The sequence below is a fragment of the Gorilla gorilla genome, chromosome 3 (genome assembly GCF_029281585.2).
Source record: "Gorilla gorilla gorilla isolate KB3781 chromosome 3, NHGRI_mGorGor1-v2.1_pri, whole genome shotgun sequence".
In the NCBI taxonomy this organism is placed as follows: domain Eukaryota; kingdom Metazoa; phylum Chordata; class Mammalia; order Primates; family Hominidae; genus Gorilla; species Gorilla gorilla.
In genome coordinates, this window is record NC_073227.2 from 13,436,327 (window position 1) to 13,450,523 (window position 14,197).

Sequence of the window (14,197 nt, forward strand, 5' to 3'; positions counted from 1 at the left end):
TCACCCAGGTTTGAAGTGCAGTGGTGTGATTACAGCTCACTGCAGCTTCAACCCCCTGGGTTCAAGAGATCCTCCCACCTCAGCCTCCTCAGTAACTGGGACTACAGGTACACGCCAGTGCACCCAGCTAATTTTTGTAATTTTTGTAGAGATGGAGTCTCACCATGTTGCCCAGGTTGATCTCAAACTCCTGAGCTCAAGTGATCTGCCCACCTTGGCCTCCCAAAATGCTGGGATTACAGGTGTGAGCCACCACGCCCATCCAAATTGACCATTTTAACTATTTTATTTTATTTATTTTTTTGAGATGGAGTCTTACTCTGTCACCCAGGCTGGAATGCAGTGGTGTGATCTCAGCTCACTGCAACCTCCACCTCCTGGGTTCAAGCGATTCTCCTGCCTCAGCCTCTCGAGTAGCTGGGATTACAGGCATGTGCCACCATGCCTGGCTAATTTTTGTATTTTTAGTAGAGATGGGGTTTGCCATGGCTGGTCTTGAACTCCTGACCTAAGATGATCCACCCACCTCAGCCTCCCAAAGTGCTGGGATTACAGGCGTGAGCTGCCACCCCCGGCCCATTTTAACCATTTTAAAGTGTACCATTCAGTACAGTTCAGTGCATTCACAACATTGTGCCACCAACCCCACTCTCCAGCTCCGGAACATTCCAACTCCGGAACATTCCAGCTCCAGAACATTTTCTTCACCACAAGAGGAAACCCCATACCCGTTAAACAGTCCCTCCCCATTCCTCTCTCCCCCAGTCCCTGGCGACCACGAATCCATGCTCTGTCTCTATGGACTTGCCTGTTCCAGACATTTCAGAGAAGTGGAATCATATACTATGTGGTCTTTGGTGTCTGGCTTCCTTCATGGAGCCAGTGTGTTTGGGGCTCGTCCACGCTGTGGCATGTGTCGGAACTTCACGACCTTTTAAGGCTGAAGGCTAGTCCGTCACATGGACATGTCACATTCTGTGTATCTATTCGTCCATTGATGGACACCTGGTTTGTTTCCACATTGCAGTGATTTTGAGTAATGCTGCTAGGAACGTGGGCGACCATCATCTCTCTGAGTCCCTGTTTTCCATTCCTCCGGGTGTCTGTCCAAGAGCGGATGGCTGGGGCATATGATAACTGTGTGGAGTGTGTCGCTTGTCGCAGAACTACAGAAAACTCCCCACAGAGCTGCACTGAAGCCACGCTTTTCAGAGGGCAGCAGATGGGGATTCAAGGCAGAGCCTGGGCTCTTCCTGTCACTGGCCCTCTCCAGCCTCTTTTCAGTTCCTCCTCTCAGCCCCGCCCAGGCGAGGCAAGGGGAGTAAAGGGAAGCATCCCCGTGGATGGAAAGTCCCAGGCTCCCTGGAAAAGCTCCTTAGGGGAGGGGACGCCTGAGCCAGCTCTGAGGGATGCGGGGTTTCTCACAGCCTGCTGAGGAAGACAGGCAGGAGAGTAGGGGTTGCAGGCCCTGCAAGGCAGAGCTAGAAGGCAGGTGGCTGCTTGGCAAGGAGCTCCACAGAGCTTGCGGTGGCTGAGGTCATACTAACACATGCAGCCAGCACCCACGGGTACAGTCCACAGCCAGTGCTGACCTATGTCCACGCCTTCCTCCCCACAGCTCCAGGGTGTGGGCTCTAGGGGACCCCATTACACAGATAAGCAGACTGAGGCTCCAGGGGCTAACTCACTCCTATAGCATCCCAGAAGCACTGGTATCCACGCCCTGACCACCAAGCTATGTGCCTTTCCACGGGGACCACAGACAAGAAGCTGAGCTCAGAGAGGCACAATAACTCTCTCACGCTTACACACCAGGGGCTTCCGGTGGAGGGAGGATTTGCGCCTGGGCCTGGGCCGTGCCTGGCATTCTTGCTCACTGTCCGCACTCTACCCTCCTGGGCTATGAAGTCCCGGGGGTAAACCTTCCACCTCCTGCTCTCGGATGGCAGCTGTGACCACTCACTGAAGTAACAAATATGACCACTGAAGGAAATCTATAAAAGCTCAGACATTTGCACGCAGGTGGGGGTCCTGCTCCGGGACATGTTAATGAACTTGGTCCACAGCAGCAGATACCTTTGTAGGAGTCAAGAGCAGAAGATTCTGGCTCCAGCTCCACCACTGGGTGCTGTGTGTCCCTGGCAGGGTCGCTGTCCTCTGAGCTCAGTTCTTTCACTGCAGAGAGGGTGTCAGGAACCGCCAGGAGGCCAAGCAGGCTGAGGGCCACCCCGTCCTCAATGCAGTCCTGCCCCTGGATTGCTTGGTGGCAGCAAACTGCCCAATGGTGTCCCTTGCTGCGTGGCTAACTGGTCCCTTCTGTTTTGCCTTTTTGTTTGAAGAGACACTTGTCGCCCGAGGAGTTCCAGGAAGTGTTTGGGATGAGCGTGGAGGAGTTTGACCGCCTGGCCCTCTGGAAGAGGAATGACCTTAAGAAGAAAGCCCTGTTGTTCTGACGGCTGCCAGCCTGCCCCACTGGTGTGTGCCGGGTGCCGAGGCGAGGGGCCCCTGGCGAGAACCGCACACACCCCTCCCACGCACCTTGCTCTGGCTTCTCTGTGTCGATGGGGTGGGCGGGAGGGGGTCCCCCAGCAGGTGCGGCCCCTGCACCTGCCAGCGACACTCCTGCCGGTAGTTTAGGGCCGAGACGGCTAGCTTCACACCACCCTTCCCCGCTGTGGCTTGGTGTCAGGGAGAGGCTGCAGAGTGGCTGTCAGGCATCAGATGGAGCACACAGGTGGCTGCAGCCCAGCCCACCTTCCCAGCATTCTCGAGGTGCCCTGGCCCCGGTGCTAGGCACGTGGGGGACAGAGGTGGCCGGAACATGAGCTGTGAGGCTTGTTGATGACGGGTGCTGACACCATCATCGGGGGTGGGCACACGGCCCTTCGGAGCCTGGGCAGCCTGGCCTCACAGGCAGACACGCAGACAGGGCAGTGAGCGTCTGGGACAGTGCCAAGAGTGGGGTGTGTGATTTTTGCAGGCGTCTGTGATGGGTCTCTTTAGGCACAAATGTCAACAAGGGACAAGACAGGGCACCTTCCGCCAGCGCCCCTCCATGCGCTGCGTTCCTCTTCCAGATCGCCCCCTAGATGCCTACACAATATCTTTAAAGTAACACAGAAGTTTTTATTTTATTAAAAAGTATAGCCTACTTAAACGCGAGATGACATATATAGAGTTTAATTTTACGGTCCCTCCGCAGGGGAGCGGCCTCCAGCCTTATTCTCCACCGCTCGGATCGGTGTGGTTTCAGTCTGTTGTTGGTGTGGTCCTCATACACAGAGCTCCTTGTCTAGTTTCTTTTCTTTTTCTTTTTTCTTTTTCTCGTCACACAGGTAACCTTAAAGACAGACCCCTCTAAAGAACGCTTTGTAAATACATGGGAGGTGTAGCCACCACTGTTTTCCTTGCTGTTATTTTTCCAAGTCTTGGGGAGAAAACATCCTCCTCTGATGGCCAAAGCCCTGGAATCAAGGGTTTCCACGTACCCCGCCTAATACCCGACGTAGCTCTTGATGCACCGTCCTTGTGCTGTGGCTGGCGGTGTCTCAGCCTGAAACATAAACCCCACACGCCCCAGGAGCGATGTGCTCCCTGAAACAGACAACCACACGCTATTGGGGAGAGAAGGATGGAGATAGGATGGAGATGTGGCTCTTCTCATCTTTGAAGCCAGCAGGGCATCCGGGAGCAGGAGGCTGGCCGGGCTCCCCAAGCGAAGGCGTTGGTGTCTGTCATTAGGTGTGTGTTAGGGTTCAGCGCCGGCCGTCACAGGATGCTGATAAGCGCGCTGAGAGGTGGATGAAACACCAGAGTCTGTTTCCCCATCCGCAGTGGGTGTTGCCTCTTTGTGTGTCCCGATGTTCCCGCCTGTGAGTCGGCCTTACTCCGTTTCCTTAGCGCCCATGACACGCCAAGTCCCGTTTCGCACTCGGCTTCTCACCCGCCTGGTTCGGCTAGGGAGGGGGAGTTTTTAGCACCTAATATGCTTCCTGCCATTGCGCAATCTGAGCCTGAGCAACTGGAAACCCCCATTTCTCATTAGTGCAATGTCATATCTGATCCCAGGAAGCCTGGAAAATAAAAGACGATGCATTATAACTTGCGGAAGTACAAGATCACTTGTTATGAACTTGTGTGATTTTAAAGGCAAGGCCCCTTCTGCAAGCAGTGCTTGCGGAGGGCACCCGTTCCAGGCTCAATGCAGGGTCTGCGCATGGGGCAGGTGAGGCCTTGGGGAGGGGCCAAGTGTCTGCATTAGGGCCCTGTAGGACATTCCGCAGAGACAGCTTGCACAGACACATTCCTGGGCCCTCACCAGGGCCAGGCCCTCTGCTGATGGCAGTGATGAGGGAAACCTGATAGGCACCTGCCCCGGAGGCTGGGGAGACAAGGGCAGCCAGGCTGATCGCTGCTCTGTGGAGCTGGCCCCAGGGAGGTCCCAAATACACCCCTAGGTCAGGGGAGGCTTTCTGGGCAAGATGCTGCCCAAACTAAGTCTTGATAAATGGGAGGTAAGGGAATAAATACCTCCCCAGTAAGGGAAGGGCATCCCGGGCAGCTGGAACAGCAGTAGTGGAGGCGCTGAGGCTGGAAACAGCCTCCCAGGTTCTGGAAAATTCGGTGGCTGGTTATGGCTGAGCACAGGGCCAAGGAAAAGGGTGGAAGGAAAGTGACTGCAGGCAGGGCTCCCACGGGAGATTAAACAGTGCCCTGCTGGGATTAAACATCTCATCATCTCTAATCTTATTCCAATGACATTCATAATTCTTTTGAACTTTGGGTCTTCCCCCAAAAAGCTTGTCCATACACACAACCTGCCATCACCGTCTACCTAGTTACACACTCAGAAATCAGCATTCTCCTTGGTTTCTCCCCACGGCCCCAAGGACAGCTGTCAGCAAGCCCTGGTAAGTGCCGCCTCCCATGCATAGACCTACAGCTCTCCACCTGCACAGACACCACCGTGGAATTATCCAGTGGGACATGCTGAGAACAGGAGGTGGCACTCTGACCCATGACCCTGGACACAGGTATAAGCCTGGTCTGGCCCTGGCAGCCAGAACGTGCAGGCACCCTGGCCACACTCAGGCCCCTCCCCTACTATAGCACAGCCTTCCTCTGCCATCTGCTCCCACACTTGCCCCTGGGCAAATCTTGTCCACCCAACGCCAGAGTGATGCTTTGAAAACATCGGTCAGATCACACCAAGCTCCCAGCGGCCTTCTTCCGTGGCCTCAAGAGCCAGGACTTATGTGACCCCCACTTGCCATTCCCGTCCCCCCCAGCCCCTGTGTTTGTCCCCGTGGTCACAGCCCCAAACTGTGGCTCTCTCTGAGTTCTGCAGACACCAAGCCTTCCGGCTTTCACCCATGATCTCCCTCCTGGGGGAGCTCTGCTGCTTCTCCACACAGGCCCCTCCCTTCCTTCTCAGTTCGACTCAGAAGCTCCCCTGTCACACAGGGCCCTCTGCTGACTTTCCAAATTGCCACCCATCCCCACGCTCCTCACGGTACCTCCTCATGCCCTCTGTGTATCAGCAGTTTCTTCTATTTTATTTTATTTATGTATTTATTTGAGAGAGTCTCGCTCTGTCACCCAGCCTTGAGTGCAATGACACGATCTCCACTCACTGCAACCTCCACCTCCCAGGTTCAAACGATTCTCCTGCCTCAGCCTTCCGAGTAGCTGGGATTACAGGCATGCACCACCACACCTGGCTAATTTTTTGTATTTTCGGAGATATGGGTTTCACCATGTTGGCCAGGAATGGTCTGGAACTCCTGACCTCAGGTGATCCTCCTTCCTCAGCCTCCCAAAGTGCTGGGATTACAGATGTGAGCCACCGCGCCCGGCCCACAGTTTCTTCTTTCTCGCTTTATTGACCGTTTCCCTCCATCAAACCCTAAGCCCGAGAGGACTGACGATTTTGTAACCACTGTCTATGAACTGGGAATATCTTTGGAGTATTTCGTAGCAAGGCTGGAGTCCATCTGGTTTCTGTGCTTTCCCCAAAGAGTCTTATGGCGTTCGTGCTTCTAGAATGGCACCGTCCTATCACACTGCCTGCGATGACGAGGACATTCTACATCCACACTGTCCAACACGGCAGCCACCAGCGCTTGAAATGCAGCCAACGCGAGTGGAACGGAGATTTCAATGTAACTCATTTAGAGTTAAGGAGCCACGTGTGGCTACTGGCTGCATACTAGACAGTGCAGCACCCTGAGGATTAGAAACTGCTGCTGCCCTAAGCTGAGACATGCATGTCCACAGGCCTTGGGATCTGTCACTCTTGTCTCGCAACAAGTGTTCATTGGTGCCTGGTCTATAGGATCAATTGAGAATGCACTTGCTGAGCATGCATCTGTGCCTGGCACTGTCCTGGGTGCAGAGGTGTGCTTGGCACAGTTCTTGCCCTCCAGGCTCATGACGTCTGCCATCTGAATCTCAGAGCCCCAGGTTCTAAGCCGGTTTGGCTCAGTCTTCCATGCCAGTCTTCATGTCTGACGGTGGCACCAACCTTCCCGGATCAGCACCAACCTGGGCCTGTGTGAGGAACTCCCGGGAGAGATGGGCAGGGAGACATCGGTGCCTGCAGGGCCTCCATCCTCAGCCCTTCTTCCCAGGGCAGCTGTGCATTCCAAGCTACTTAAATCTGAACCAAAAGCTTCAGAATTCACTGCAGCCAGGCAAGAGAACGTGACAAATCTCACACGGGTCTTAGTGTTTGGTTCAAAAGTGACACATCTCACCTCTAGTGGTTGGAACTAGTCACATGACCCTGCCCAGCTGCAAAAGGGTCTAGGGAGCACAGGCATTCGTCTGTCTAAGAAGAGGGAGGATGAAAACCAGGAGCAAGCCTTACCAACTACAGCCGAGGCTACACGGGTATCTTCTCTTCCCCAAGTCCAAGCCCCAGTGCCTTCGGTGGCTCTTGGTGTGAACTCACTTGGAGCCCTCCCCTGCCCTGGCCACCGTCCTCTGTGGGTGAGCCATTCACTTATTCATCCACGCAGATCTGCACGCTGGCTCCAGCCTGGCCCCCATACCCCCCGAGTCTCTGCCGTGTGCAGTGCCCCCTCCTGGAGGGCTTTCACCCACACAGCACCATGTTCTCCTCTGTGACCTGCTGTCCCCAGCACAGGTGATCAGATCAAGGATGGCCCCTGAGCCATCGGCAGAGTGGATCCCTAGTGGCCCAGGGCAACGGCTGTGCCCCATGGAGAGACTTTGCTCTATGTGGACATTGATCTACCCAATCCGAAGCCCTCCCAGGGAGGTCATGAAACACTCAGGGAGTTGATGGGGGGTGGGCAAGGCAGGGAACACTCAGCCAGAAGCCTGCGCCAGCAGAGGCCATGGGTAAAGAGAAGCGGAAGGAGAGATGCTCACCAGGAGAGGAGGAAGAGGGGAGCCCAGAGGGCGTCAGGGCTGGCAGAGTCTGGTGGACTTTGCTGACCACTTGGGCTGCACTTAAGCGCATCCTGCCTCCCCTCTGGGTTCTTTTTTTTTTTTTTTTTTTTTGAGATGGAATCTTGCTCTGTCGCCCAGGCTGGAGTGCAGTGGCGTGATCTCAGCTCACTGCAAGCTCCACCTCCCAGGTTCATGCCATCCTTCTGCCTCAGCCTCCCAAGTAGCTGGGACTACAGGCACCTGCCACCACGCCCGGCTAATTTTTTGTATTTTTAGTAGAGACGGGGTTTCACCGTGTTAGCCAGGATGGTCTCGATCTCCTGACCTCATGATCCGCCCACCTCGGCCTCTCAAAGTGCTGGGATTACAGGCGTAAGCCACCGTGCCCGGCCTTTTTTTTTTTTTCTTTCTTTCTGAGACAGAGTTTCGCTGTTGTCACACAGGCTGCAGTGCAATGGTGAGATCTTGGCTCACTGCAACCTCTTCCTCCCTGGTTCAAGTGATTCTCTTGCCTGAGCCTCCCAAGTAGCTGGAACTACAGTCTTGAGACACCATGCCCAGCTAATTTTTTGTATTTTTCATAGAGATGGGGTTTCACCATGTTGGCCAGGCTGGCCTCAAACTCCTGACCTCAGGCGATTCACCCACCTCAGCCTCCCAAAGTGCTGGGATTACAGGTGTGAGCCACCGCACCTGGCCCCCTCTGGGTTCTGAGTTGAGAACCAGCATGAGGAGAGGGATCGTGGCCCAGGGAAAGGATCAGTTTCCCTAATGCACCAGTCCCCAAATCCTGAAATGCAGAGCTTCTGGAATGACTGAGTTGGAAGATATTGCTCAGTGTATTTTATTTTATTTTTTGGTTATTAATTTATTTATTTTGAGACAGAGTCTCACTCTGTTGCCTGGTCTGGAGTGCAGTGGCACGACCTCGGCTCACTGCAAACCTCCTCCTCCCAGGTTCAAGCAATTCTTGTGCCTTAGCCTCCTGAGTAGCTGGGATTACAGGCATGCACCACTACACCCAGGCATTTTTTTCTATTTTTAGAAAAGACAGGGTTTCACAGTGTTGGCCAGGCTGGTCTTGAACCCCTTGCTTCAAGTGATCCTCCTGCCTCGGCCTCCCAAAGTGCTAGGATTACAAGCGTGAGCCACCACACCCAGCCCCTGCTCAGTGTATTTTAGATCAGAAAAGTCTTCCACTGTGGCCCACCCCCATCCTCATCCCAAACCTGGACCTAGGTCCTTCCAGGGTCATAGCTGGCCATGCAGGATGAAGAAGAGGTAGCTGCATGGGACAAAGTCTGCTTGTGAGCCCAGAGGCATGGGTCCCCAGGCCCACCTCCAGCCCAGACCTGGGGCCTGGCCCGGGAGCCCCCATGGGAGGTGAAGAAGAGAATCATCACAGCAGGCATTTCTTCCTCTCTGACCACGTGGGGCCTGTTTCCTGAAAAGGCCATATATGCAAATTGGCCCCCAAATGCAGAGGGAGCCAAGAAACCAAAGAAAGAGGCAGACAAATCCAGTTTCTCAGTAAAGGGTGACTTATGAGGGGGAACTTAACAAACAGAAGTGTGGTCTCGGGCAGCCACAAGGCAGTAGATCTCTGCAGCACAACCACACAGACCCGCAGATTGGGGGAAAAGTATACGTGCTCTGGAAGGAATGTGTAGGTGGCTGCAGGCGTCACAGCCTATCGTGTATGCAACACCAAGGGTTGTTTTGGAGGAAAGGCTGGTGAAGAGGTGTTTCTACATAAAGAGCAATACATCAACTCGACATCTTGGAGGCATTCCCGGACTTGGGTTAGTCAGGAGTCACATGCTGGATTAGGATTTAAAATAAAGTCGCTCTTATCCCCACAGGGTCCTCAGAGAATCCTAGGAGGCCAATCCTTCCTGAGTCCCCACTTTATGAATGAGGAAACTGAGGCACAGAGAGAGGCAATGTAACTTGCTCAGGATTACCCAGCTGTCAACGACTGGGTGAGAGATCCAGTCACTCATGCCACTGCACACCCCACACTCTGGCTTGCGATAAGATGCATCATCTTGCCTGGGAGTGTTTCTGAGCAAGCCTGCCCAGAGGCCAGGAGCAGAGCTTGGTGTGCAGGTCACCTTACAGTGGGCCGCCGGCAGCCGGGTATCTTACCAATCAGAGAAGCCCCTCATGTGCCTGGGAGGAGCAGGTGGCAGGTTGGACGGGGGACCAGGGGTGGTCCTGCAAGGCTACCTCCTTCCAAATACCCACCTTCCTCAATAGGTCACCAGGGCTGACACTGGACCCCTGGGCTCCAACTGTGTGGACAGGTGGGTCCAACTGTGTGGACAGGACTGTGTGGACAGCACTCCACTGTGCTAGTGAGGGTAACAGCTGGCTGTGTCCTAGATGGTGGAGCCTGGTGTTCCCTGTCGGGGAGGCTGCTTCCTGTCACCCTTGGTTCTCGAGGCTCCCCAGATGGTCTCCGTCCCCCTGGGAACACTGCGTGTGCTCCATTGCTTCTGGCCATGCCTTTAGCAGGTACACTTCCTTCTGGCCCCAAACCCCAGCTGGGTCCCTTCCCTTGTCCCTCCCAAAGCAGCCATCCCTAAGCTGCCTTCATTTTGTGCCTGTGGAGGGCCTTCCCCTACCCTGTTTTTTTTTGGCCTCTCCTTGCTGTGATCCACCTCACTCCCCTTTCTGGGTTCCCAGGCTGCCCCACTGCCTGGAGATGAGACCCATTTTATTTATTTATTTATTTATTTATTTATTTATTTATTTATTTGAGAGGGAGTCTCACTCTGTCACCAGGCTGGAGTACAGTGGCACAACCTCGGCTCACCGCAATCTCCGACTCCCTGGTTTAGGCAATTCTACTGCCTCAGCCTCCTGAGTAGCTGGGATTACAGGCATCCGCCACCACGCCCAGCTAATTTTTGTATTTTTAGTAGAGACAGGGTTTCACCATGTTGGCCAGGATGGTCTCAATCTCCTGACCTCGTGATCCGCCCACCCTCGGCCTCCCAAAGTGCTGGGATTACAGGTGTGAGCCACCGCGCCCAGCCGGAGACCCATTTATTACTTAAGCTAATGCAACTTACACAAGTTAAAGGTGCATCATTCCAGAATCTGGTCCCCACTGCCCTCCTCCCAACTCCACCTTCCAGAGGGGATGAAGGCTGGTGTTGGGGGAGTAGCCCACCCATTCAAGCAGACTGGCTGGGGTTAGGGCGGGTGCTCTGTGGAGAAGCCTGGGATTCAGCAGTTTCTGTACCACAGAGCCGAGAGGGGCAAGTCCCTAAGCATAAAAGCCCTTCCGAGCAATTAAACGGGAGAGGAAATCAGTGCTTCCCTGGGGTACCAGCAGAGGCTGCCGGGCCTATTGCTGAACTAGGTTTCATAAAGAGAAGAGCTTTCCTTTTCTCATGTCTGAATTGTGAGGCTCATTCCTCAGCCAGACATCGCTTCTGAGAGCTCCATTAGCAAGCCCTGCCTGCTACCAGCTTCCCCTTCCTCTAACACCCTGAGTCTCTCTCAATTGTAACATTTGTATACCATGCCACTCCTTTGCAGGGGCCACGGGGACCCTTCACCCACAGAAGGCTCACTGAAAGTCGACAGACAAAGGCAGACTGATAGGGGAAAAGGCATACATGTTTATTCATATGAATGGGGCGGCTGGGAGGAGCAACAGAGTGAGGGGTGCAGAAGCTTTTCTACCCTTTTTCATAGGGGAGGGTGGAGATAAAGGATGTAGGGATTTTTTTTTTTTTTTTTTTTTTTTTTTTTGTGAGACGGAATCTCACTCTGTTGCCCAGGCTGAAGTGCAGTGGCACAATCTCGGCTCACTGCAACCTCCACTTCCTGGGTTCAAGCGATTCTCCTGCCTCAGCCTCCCAAGTAGATGGGATTACAGGCACATGCCACCACGCCGGGCTAATTTTTGTATTTTTAGTAGAGACCGGGTTTCACCATGTTGTTCAGGCTGGTCTCGAACTCCTGACCTCAGGTGATCCCCTCCCACCCCCCAACCTCGGCCTCACAAAGTGCTGGGATTACAGGCGTGACTCACCGTGCCTGGCCTGTAGGGGATTTTTAGAGGAGCAGTACTTGAATATGAGGGAGAATAAAATCAACTTGTAAATGATTCTCCTATTTGTATAGTGCTGAGTATCCCCACCTGTTAAAACAATTAAAATAAAAGACACTAACTTGTAAAGGGTTCTCTTTGGAGTTTGAATGGGCCCGAGAGGCAAACATTATCTTGTGGAGCAAAATATAAGCTCTCAAAGAAAGGAAAAATAGTTGATGTTTTTATACCATCTTGAAATTACAGAAAAAATAAGGGCTTGGATCTCAGCAAAAGAGGTTATGGAAGGGAAGAGGAGGAAACCTTGCAGGTAGCAGTCCTCAGGATAGATGGGAAATGTTTCTTTCAGGCTTTAAAGGCGTCCGACTTAGTTAACCTTTCCTAGATCCGGACCAAGGAAGGCCTCAGAGAAAGCTGGACTGCATCAATGCAGGTTTCCCTACAGAAGCAAATCTCCCCAACAAAAGATAGTTTTCTGGCTGGGCGTGGTGGCTCACACCTGTAATCCCAGCACTTTGGGAGGCCGAGGCAGGCTGGATCACGAGGTCAGGAGTTCAAGACTACCCTGGCCAACATGGTGAAACCCTGTCTCTACTAAAAATACAAAAATTAGCTGGGTGTGGTGGCGGTCGCGTGTAATCCCAGCTACTTGGGAGGCTGAGGCAGGAGAATTGCTTGAACCCGGGAGGCTGAAGTTGCAGTGAGCCGAGATCATGCCATTGCACTCCAGCTCTGGGCAACAGAGCAACGCTCTGTCTGAAAAAAAAAGTTTTCTGGCTATTCTTACAGCTCCATCCCTTCCAGATAGCAATCTCGAAATGTGTCAAAGATGTATATTTTGGGGTGAAATATCTCGGTTTCTTTCACCCTCCAGTCTATCGTCTGCTCAGCAGCCCACAGCAATATGTATTGCAGACTTGATTGGCACTACTGGGGGCACTTCACGAATTTCTTCCCTGCTGAGGCCCCAGCTCCTTCACTGGCCATCATCTGGCCACTGCCTCCCTCTCCAGCCTCTTCCTGGCCCTTCCCTCTTGCACCCTTCCTTGCTGAGCAGCACCGTCTCGCCTGCTTTTCAAACACCGTGTCCTTTGCAAAGGCTCTTCCCTCTGCCTGGAATGCCCCCTCTGGCAAATTCCTATTCATCCTTCAGTACCCAGCTGAGACACAACTCCCCCTCCCACAACTGTTATACCCAAATAATCCGGTTGCAAAACTAAATAATTCAAATTTAAGATAATTTGAATTTACTGCTGTTGGAACTTAAATTTTCCTAAGCCTCGAAGAAATGTGACTATGCAGCCTGCGTCACACTCATGCAGCTGCAACTTTTACCCTTTTTTTTCTGTAAATAATTATGACCAAATGGCGCCAGAGATAAGACCTCCCTCAGATCACTACCCCTCCTTACAGAGTAATAAAGTAATCTTGCTGGGAATGTAGCAACTTGTAACCAACTAAATCACTGTGGCATATGCACCTGGTCTTGCATGGAAAATGCTGTAACCCTACTGGAACTTCTCCGTCTCTGGAAGTGACAGATTTCACTCTGGAAGTGAAATCTTAACTCCTCCACTTTGGGAACATTGACTCCATTCATCTAGAGTCGGTGCCTTCCTGGGTGGCCATACCCAAGCTTTGTGCTCAAATAAACTCTGCACTTGATCATATTTTCTGAATCTCATTATTTAAGGTTGACACAATTCATCAACAAATATTTACTGAACTGAGTGCTAATAATGCAGATAAATAAGCCACCATCCCTGACCTCAAGGACTGATCACAGACTGGTGGAGGAGACATCCAAGGAGCAGACACCAGCGCGACAGGGCAGCCGGTGCTGGTGTAGACAGAGCTGGTGTGGAAAAACCCTCGTCAGGAGGGAAGCCGGGTGTCTGGGAGGAGTCCAGCACCAAGTTCCAATGGAGCCTCATCCAAAGGGGCAAGCAGGGGTCAGCCAGCCAAGGCCCCAGCCAGGAAGGGATGGGAAGGGGCCTTCCAGGCAGAGGAAATGGCACAGGCAAAGGCCTCAGGACAGGAAGTTTCACGGCCCATCCAGGAGCCATGCCAGAGTGGCCGGAGGGTGAGTCAGTCCCTCCTCAGGGCTCCACAATGCCCTGATTGTGCCTGATTAGGACACTTTCTGTATCAGCTCGGAATTCCCTGTACACACCACCATGCCTGCAGCCCCAGGGCACTCAACATTGCTGTGTGTCCTATAGGCTTCTCATGCAGACATCTGCGTCTCCAGCTGTGGGATCTTGCTCAACCTGCATGTAGGGCAGGCCTGGAGTACCAGGGAGGTAGCACGTTCCAGAATAGGCCTCAGCTAATGAACTCCTAGACTCAAGAGTTCCTCTCAACTCAGCCTCCTGAGCACACACCATCATGCTGGCTAATGTTTTTATTTATTTTTTATTTTTATTTTTATTTTTTGAGATGGAGTCTTGCTCTCTCGCCCAGGCTAGAGTGCAGTGGCATGATCTTGGCTCACTGCAACTTCCGTCTCCTGGGTTCAAGCAATTCTCCTGCCTCAGCCTCTAGAGTAGCTGGGATTACAGGCCCCTGCCACCACGCCCAGCTAATTTTTGTATTTTTAGTAGAAACAGAGTTTCACCATATTGGCCAGGCTAGTCATGAACTCCTGACCTCTGGCGATCCACCCGCCTCGGCCTCCCAAAGTGCTGGGATTAGAGGTATAAGCCACCAGGCCCG

The 14,197-nt window shown here is 53.0% G+C and overlaps 1 protein-coding gene across 11 annotated transcripts in view; it reads left to right on the plus strand.

The window, feature by feature from the left end:
- Nucleotides 1–13,152, plus strand: part of ABLIM2 (actin binding LIM protein family member 2) — a 202,508-nt gene extending 189,356 nt beyond the window's left edge. For 10 of the 11 annotated variants that reach the window (XR_010133322.1, XR_010133320.1, XR_010133316.1 and 7 more), the window contains one exon: nt 2,340–13,152. Coding sequence is in view for 1 of the 11 variants with exons in the window: in XM_031010278.3 (XP_030866138.2) it covers nt 2,340–2,453 (114 nt within the window). In the remaining 10 variants the exon portion in view is untranslated. The remainder of the gene's footprint in view (nt 1–2,339) is intronic. The other variant, XR_010133313.1, reaches the window with a different exon arrangement.
- The last annotated feature ends 1,045 nt before the right edge of the window (nt 13,153–14,197 follow it).